The sequence below is a fragment of the Melampsora larici-populina genome, assembly GCF_000204055.1.
Source record: "Melampsora larici-populina 98AG31 unplaced genomic scaffold MELLAscaffold_48, whole genome shotgun sequence".
Lineage (NCBI taxonomy): Eukaryota > Fungi > Basidiomycota > Pucciniomycetes > Pucciniales > Melampsoraceae > Melampsora > Melampsora laricis-populina.
Window position 1 is genome coordinate 408,844 of NW_006768812.1, and position 8,418 is coordinate 417,261.

At 41.6% G+C, this 8,418-nt stretch overlaps 1 protein-coding gene across 1 annotated transcript; it reads right to left on the reverse strand.

Moving 5' to 3' along the window:
- Positions 1-885: 885 nt before the first annotated feature.
- On the reverse strand, positions 886-4,977 carry MELLADRAFT_78983 (uncharacterized protein; the record flags this gene model as incomplete). The annotated part of the gene is made up of 6 exons (XM_007415114.1): positions 886-1,699; positions 1,774-2,486; positions 2,561-2,664; positions 2,752-4,743; positions 4,832-4,931; positions 4,961-4,977. 6 exons carry the CDS (start codon positions 4,975-4,977, stop codon positions 1,071-1,073), a joined length of 3,555 nt encoding a protein of 1,184 aa, XP_007415176.1.
- Positions 4,978-8,418: the final 3,441 nt, after the last annotated feature.

Here is an 8,418-nt window from a genome sequence, read left to right on the forward strand (position 1 = left end):
TACCACCTGAATCATCTCTCCAAACACATCTGATTCAATCTGTTCCAATCTGAGTCAATTCATTCAATCAAATCCATCAATTTCTTTGATGATATTTCTTTCCATCAACTCCCCCACCAGTCGATGGAGTTGGTATATAAGGCTTGAATGACATGGATTCATTGAGTTTGATATACCAACCTATTGACTGTGGGGAAGTTGGTGCAAGAAAAACCAAAGAAGGAATTAATGATTTGATTGATGATTGTTTATCTAAGATTTATTTTTTTTATTTTTGTATGTTTTCAGTGATAGCCTACTCCTTAAATCATCTTATTCATCATTTCAATATTGATTCAACCAGTTTCCATGCAATCATTCAATCAATTCATTAATTTTTTAACAAACTCTCTTCTCACCAACTCCCCCACCAATCAACGGACTTTGGTATATAAGGCTTGATTGATACATGTCAATTGACTTTGTTATACCAAGCTGTAGATGGTGCGGAAGTTGGTGCAAGAAAATTTGAAAAAGAATTGATAAAATTGTTTGATGATTGTTTAGCATTTGTTGTATTGTGATCAATGAAAAGTTGAAACTCAAAAAGATCTTACAGTCATTGCAAAGCTGGTATATTTGATCTGGTTGATGTGAAGCTACAAGGGTGTTGATGACTTTGGTATTATGAAAAATTCTTCAAATACTACTTTTCTTGATGTTGAATATACACATTTTTTTGGCAAGAGCTTCTGTGATGATCCACCTCACAGAGCTTCATGCCAAAAAACACGTCAACTCGAGGTCTTAAGGCAAACACATAGAAATCCACTTTGAAAGAACCTTGCACGAGAAAAGTTTCACTCTCTTTTCATATGCGTCATGTATTTTGAACAAGGAGAATTTCAAAAAAAAACTTGAAGCATATGCTCAGATTCTATTACTATACATTGTACACAAATCTTTTCAATCTTGGTAATCATAAAGCCAAATTCATCCAATAAAAGAGTAAGAAAAATCCAACTTCATCATCATCGAAAAAACAGCACAAATGTTACTCTGCTCTACATCATAACCTCATAAAAAGCCTATCAATCTTTCTGTTCGGTTTCATTATCATCTTCTTTATCTGGTTCTGGATGAGTGGATCTAATCCGAGGTGGCAAGGATTGTGAATATTCAATTGACATTAATGATGCTTGTGATTCCTCTTCTACTACCGGTGATTCATTGATTTGAGTTTCAGGGGCTAGTTCTTGAGCTACACTACCTTGGTCCTTCTCGATCACTGAAGCGTCAGGCATCGCCACATCTATCTGAGGTATCTCAGAAGTATTAGAAGTTTCAGGTACGGATTTGATACTTTTTTTAGATAGGAAACTTGAAAGTGGTCGACTAGTTTTAGCTGGTAGACTTTCAACTTCCTTTGAATTATCTTGATCACTTTCATTTTTTCGTTTCTTAGCTTTCTTTTGTCCTTCTGGAACGGTTTCAGTAGTCTTAGATGGCAATCCGAATAATGTAGATTGCCGTGTTTTGCCTTTGGCAGCGCTTCCGGCAATAGCACCTCGTTCATCAACGTGATTGAAGAATGCGCCTGGTTTTTTGAGAGTAGACTGTTTTGAAGTTGTTGTTTTAGAGCTGAATGGGTTAGTCGTAGGCGGGGAATTCGGATTCAAAGCAGAGGTATGCCGTGCCTTCTTCGCAAAAGGGTTCGTAGCTAAGAAACATATGTCAGATCGTAGAGCTTAGTACGTCCACATTTTCTGGGTCAAAGGAGCTAACTAGACTTACAAACACTTCTAGGAGCAGGGGCTTGATTAGTCAAGTGGTACTCAGAAAGCCGAGGAGGTTGTTGAGCACGACTTTCATCAAAAGCTTCAAATTCCACATTAGTTAAATCGTCTGCTGTTTGCTCATGTGCCCACTCATCATGTGCGTCACCGTTGTCTACTTCATCTTGATATTCCATCTCTTCATCTTGATTTTGAATTTTTTCAGGCATTGGATCTTTGAAAACCTTGCCTTTGCTGAACAGACTACCTCCACCATTAGAACGTCCTTTTGCAACCGTGCTCTCGAATGGTTTATCAAATAATTCTCTATTTCGACCTGTATTACGACCATTGACAGATGGCTTCGATCCAGTGATGATGTTATAATCTTCGAGGTGCGCGTATTTTGAGATCCGTTTGTTCGGATCCGTACTAGCTTGTAGCTCTTTAGACTCTTTCACCTTTGTAATTCGATCTTCAAGTCCGATCAAATTAAAGTATTTAGACATCTTACTAGCTGCTTCCAATGAATTCATATTCATCAACAAATTCGCATAATCTAAAGCCCTTTGTAATTGCGGTGCTGGAGTATGATTACAACTAGATTGCATGAGCTTTAGTAATTGTTTGTCCAGTTCGACCTTTTGAAAGTCGAGATTCACTTTAGTGGAATAATCGTCTGTGCTCGTAAGGTCTGAGTGATGATTGTACAAGAGAGATCCTCGAAGGTGGCTGCATTTAGGAAACGCACGGGGAGGAATTTGTTAAAACAGACTTGGTCTGTTGAAAAGATAATCATGACTGACCTTTCTTCCAATTGACCCTGAGACTCATCCATCCGCACAAGTGGCATCTGTAAGTCAATCTCCTGAACTATTGGGGTAGGGAATCCGGGTTGAGTTTCTCCACCCTAATAGAGCCGAAAAGATTCAAGAGGATGATCTCAGTTTCCGATCTTGACGTACTTTGCTGAATTGTATAGAAAAAACGACTCTACCTTTAATATTATGCAAGAAATTTGGCTCTCGGATACCCCAATGGGCCAATACACCCGCTGCAGATGTCCATCCGACTTTGGTAAATCGTTAGTATCAAGTACCGGAACCCATCTGCCTTGCTTTGGTCGCCGGGCCTTGTCTAAGAACGATAATACCCCCGCAGAGGTGAAGCAGGCTGGTATAGAGTGTTGTGCGGTGAATCCGATCCACGTCAATATCGTCTGTTCATTAGACAAAGGCATCAAGCCTTCTTGTATGATCTCAAAAGTATCCGTGTCCATCATAGTGTAATGAAGTGAGCTGGAAGAATCCAGTAGGCTACGATGAACGACGAAAACCCACTCGTTACTACAGGCTAGACTGATGATTTGTTGACCGAGGTTCCAGAGGTATGATTGAATACCGCTCCCCTTGAAGAATCGTACATAACCTTTATCAGTACCCACGATGACTGAACCAGATCCAGTGATTCCATCTGATCCAAAATCTTCATGTTCCTGTGTAGCTCCACCACAAGCTAGGCAAGTCACACTTTCACCTTGAGGTAAGCTATACTGCCAACTTCCACCGTTACTAGCCGTGATTTCTCCAAGTTGAGCAAAGCTCATACCTTCAGTAGCCCAACTTTCATATGGATCGTAACGAATCAGTGATTCCCCTGTTCCAGACTTATTAGAACGAGAAGCGAATGCAACTCCGAGTTCGCTCATAGAACATAGACTGAAAAGTGATCGGTCGGTAAAATGATAGCGGGGTCTCTTCCCCTGATCATGGAAATCGACAGTGACTGAGTTTTCCATGTCTTTCTCAAGCGCATGAACTAGACCAATGGAGTTGAACGCCATATACCGTCTTTGACTGCCACTCGAACCTGATTGAAGTCGAATCCTGGTTGCGCCACACTGAAAGGGAGCTTGTCGACTAGCATCTCCCATGGGCTTCCGATGTGATGCACTAGACTTTGAATATCTGGAAACCCGACTTATATGATCGGAAGTGGATTGAACACCGGCTCGAGGAGCCTCGTCGATAGCCCATGCATCGTCATCAAGTTCATCGCTGTGAATATCAAATTCTTCAGGCTCCATTAGATTAGATGATAAGCCGTGATCTCTTCCGGGAGGGAAAGACCGGTTTGTTGAGGAATTGGCGTGCTTCAAGGGATTAGAGGGATGATCGCGATGTGAAAAAATAACTTCATTCCATGTGACAATTTGACCTTGATGCTCGCCAAAAACGAGCGCGTTTCCGTTGGGCTTCCAACAAATCGAAGTGACGGATTCCACTTGATCTTCTTTTACGTGACAAACATATTGCCATTGTCGAACGTCCCAAATGATCAGTAGACCGTCCATGAAGCCAGTTGCCAAGTAAATTCCATTAGGCGAAAAGGCCATGCTCGTAAGAGAGGCCTTGTGGTCTTGAAGTGTGCTAGGTAGCTTATTACTCGAGGTAGGATGACGTTTCACAACACGACGCTGTTCCCATGACTGTCCCTGTGGATTTGCTTCAAAAACGGCGAGACCTTCATCTCGTGTTGGAACAATAAAGTAATCGCCAGAAGGATGCCAAACTGCTTCGATAGTCGTCAATTCTTCAGGCGTAATGGAGGGTATGATATTGGCGATAGTTTGAATACATTCAGGTTCATCATCATTTTCAATCGTTGATGTTTTCCAAATCCGAAGCGTTCCATCACAACTAGAGCTAATGAGTAAATCCGAAGTAGGTGACCAAGCTAATGATTTTGTAGACCTGGTATGGCCCGTGAGTAATTGGCATTTCAAAGGTTGAGCAACATCAATGATTTTAATTATCAATTCATCCGAGCAAACTGCCACTTTCTTGTAATCTCGTGAAAACCTGACGCATCGTGAAGCAAGCGAGGATCGAGCGAGAATTGAGTGAAAGCCGGCTGATTGGTTCGGAGAGGAGGCGTGTTTATGTAAAACAACTTCGCCCGATTCAGAACAAGAAGCTAAATGATCTGGCTACATAGACCATTTGGTCTTTATCTCAGCATTTGTGTCTAATCCCATCGAGGTAAGAAAAGTAAACTTCAGCAATGTTGACGCTTACTGAGCAATCCAAGCGTGTAACAGGTTTTTTATGATATTCGATCGTCGCCAAGCACTCCAGAGGATCATTCACATCGAGGCAACGCATGCAATCCGATCCACTAGAGTATAAATATCTGGTACAACATACATTGCCTCAGCATTCATATCGTGGTGACACAAATTGATCAGACTACCTACCCACCTTGCATCAGGACTATATCCTAGAAAGACAGCCCCTTCCGTGTGGAGGTACATATACTTCAAAGAGTCGGACATTTCTCGAACTAAGTCTTGATAAGTTTTTCTAAATGAATTTTGATGATTGAGTCGGCAAGGAAGGTGAGGTTGCAGTCCAGAATCGCGCGACAACAAAGGCCCGGGCGCTCAAAGTTCGAAACAACGCGACTGCACATGATCTCACGTGACTTACATACAACTTATTTGTCACATAGAGTCGGGTGACAAATCACAATTGATTGACAGTCGAGCAGCAACTTCAAGCTCGAGAACTTCAGAATCTTTTCTAATCCTCAATAAAAATTGTACAGTCAAACCCGCGCTAATGCATAATTTGGGGAGACAAATTAAGCTATGCATTATCGCGGGTTATGCAAATAGACATAAACCATCATAATGCATACTTGTATGCATTTAGGCTAAATGCATAGAAAATATGCATTATGAAGGGTTTTCATCGAAATTGTATAGAATCATGCATTAACATGTTTGAATCTCATGTGGGTACAAAAGGCAAGGTGTGCTTTTTCTGTGTAAAGAGAAAGAAATTGTATATTTTGTATTTAAAGACCATTTCAATGTATGTACATACATGACCCGATCGTTTAGGTAACTTGATCAGGGATCTTTTTGAAAAAAATCCGAAATCAATGACTGTTTGTTAAAGGAAAAGAACAGGTCGGACTTGAGTTGATGACTGTACTGTTGTAAAAGATGATCTACTTTGAGACCAAGAGGGGTCGTGGTCCCTTCGATGTGAGCTACGAGACCATTTAGGTATTTTAAGGCTTCAGCAGTGGTAGGAATTGGTTTGGCTTCAATCAAAATATCTTCCGATTCTTCTTGAGAGACATGAGCTTGTTCATGAATCTCCTCAGCAGTTGGAGCGTTTAAAGATGATAATGTTTCGTCTTCAGGATTTAAAAGCTCGGATAAAGACATCCGACTCCTGGATGAGAGTAAACCCAAATCTTGAAGGGATTGCAAATCCTCCTCAAGGTTTAAACCTTCTGGAACGGGTGGGTTGGCTGAATCGAACACTGGAAGGCTACAATTATGATAAAGAGGACAAGCGAAAGAGTATCCAGGAATATCAGAAACATGATCAGCGAGCTAAAGAGGGTATAAAGAGGGACTTACACAACATCATCCTTCAATTTGATGATTCCCGAGTGGCCCCAGCAGTTTTGAATCGTTGTTTTGGTGACAGAATGCCAAGCGAGCTTTGCCAAGCGACACGCAGCGAGAACATCGATTTCGTAGACTTTACTTGCACTATCTTTGCTGTCAAGACGTCGAAGTGAGCGAGTGAGGAATCTTTTGCGATAATGACATTTGAAGGCATGAATAATGCCAGCATCAAGTGGTTGAACGTGAGCTGTGAGGTTTGGTCGAAAAAACTCAAGCTTGATGTTTGTGATGAGATTTGGTGGCACTGTATGACCAGCAAAATTGTCGAGTAAGAGTAAGATCCTTCGGCCTTCAGCTCGTAGGTCTCTATCCCATTTCGTGATCCACTGCTCAAAGATTGTTGAGGTCATCCAAGATGTTGAGTTGCTGTAGTAATCGATTCCAAGCTTGGATGCTGTCTTCTTATTGAAGCAACGTGGGGATTTCCATCGGTTGATGAAGGTCAGAAAACGGCTGTCCGACCCATTGGCGTTTGTAGTACAAACAACAGTTATACGGGCCTTGTTTCCTTTCACACCTGGAGCACTCTGACTCGCTAAGCCACGGTCAGGGGGCATCCTAAAACATATGATAAAGCAATCAGATAAAAGCGAGGAAGAGGAGAAGCAACAGAAGACTTACGCGTAAAACAGACCTGTCTCATCCATGTTATAGATATCACCCTGTTTGTACTCAGAAGTGATCTTGAGCATTTGATTCCTTTCGGCCGCGACTGCCTCTGGACTGGCTGATGCAGCCTCGCCGTGTTTTTTGATCTCGCGAAGGTTGTGACGTGCTTTGAATGTGTCACACCATCCACCACTCAAGGTCAGCCAGTCCTTGCTTGGGATCTTCTCAAGTCGAGCAAATTGGAACCATTTTTCTTCAATTTGTTCGCTGGTAAAAAGTTGACCTCTCTTTTCGCATTCACGGAGGTAATCGACAAGAAGCTTTTCAACTTGAGGGAACTTGAGCTCGGACTTGCGTTTGGTTTGACTACTAACACTATCAGCAGTGTCTCGAATCGAAGCCTCTTCTTTCAGCCAACGACTGATGTTTGGCTGTGTGATTCCTAATTCTGGACACACTTTGGCAAAGTGTCGGACAGTTGCAGATTGACTTTCACCACTTTTTTTGTGGTAGTAATTGAGTACCTCGACACGTTGATTGTAAGTCAAAGTCTGTTTGGTGGCTCCAGATTTCCGATTGGTCCTTTTTGACTCGATTGGTTTGGATAGAGAAGAGCGAGCCTTCTTTCGACTTCCGGCATCTAGAGAATTGTTAGGTGATTTTCGTTTACTTTCTTCTTTTTTATCCATCTTGATTTTGGCAATTTTAGAAAGACTTGATTGATAACAGAAGATTATGGATTGTACTGCTTTGAACTCGTAAAGACTAAGTTTTAAGGGTTTGATTTCATCAAGAGATAAGAGTATATCTACTATAAGCTGCTCGGTAATCAAATTTCCTCCGTCATCAAGCCAGTCTTGGTCTTCATGAGCAAGAGTTTGGCCATTCTCTTGATCGGATTTAAGTTGATCAACACGTGTTTGAGTTTCTTCTTTAAGCTTTTCAAGCCCTTTCTCGAGTAGGTGTAAATCATGTTCTTCAAACTGTAAATGTGATGGGAATTGAGAGGGCTTGAGGTCAGATGGTGCAAGAAATACTATATTTCCAATTCGAGTGGCATGAATAGGATCTTCTGTGTTGAATTTGAGTGGTTCAACCCCCAGAGAGGTTGAATTGCTGGCTGACATTGCAAAGATTGTAAACAAAGAAGGTTTGGTTTGAGTTTGTGGAGAAAAAAATCTTCCCAGTGTGGTTTATAACTATGCGTTATGACTTCAGGGATCTAAAAAAAGTATGCATTATGGTTTTTGACATAATTATGCATTTAAGACCAAAATTTGCCCGCACCAGCTGGGTGGAAGCCAAAATTCATGCATTTTCGCTGGTTATGCATGTGCGCGGGTATGCATGTGCGCGGGTTTGACTGTATAGGAATTCATCAAGGCAGTGAGTTTCGCACCCAGAAGGAGGCTGTAGCCTTGCAAAATTTGAGAGACGCGCATTGCTCAGGTGGTCAAGGTTTGATTGTATGGTGACAATCATGAGGAAACATAAATGCGTAGGGAATGCCGTAATCTCAAAAAAGTGTGAAATTAGGGGATACAAAGTTGAAATCCGGCCGAAAATCCG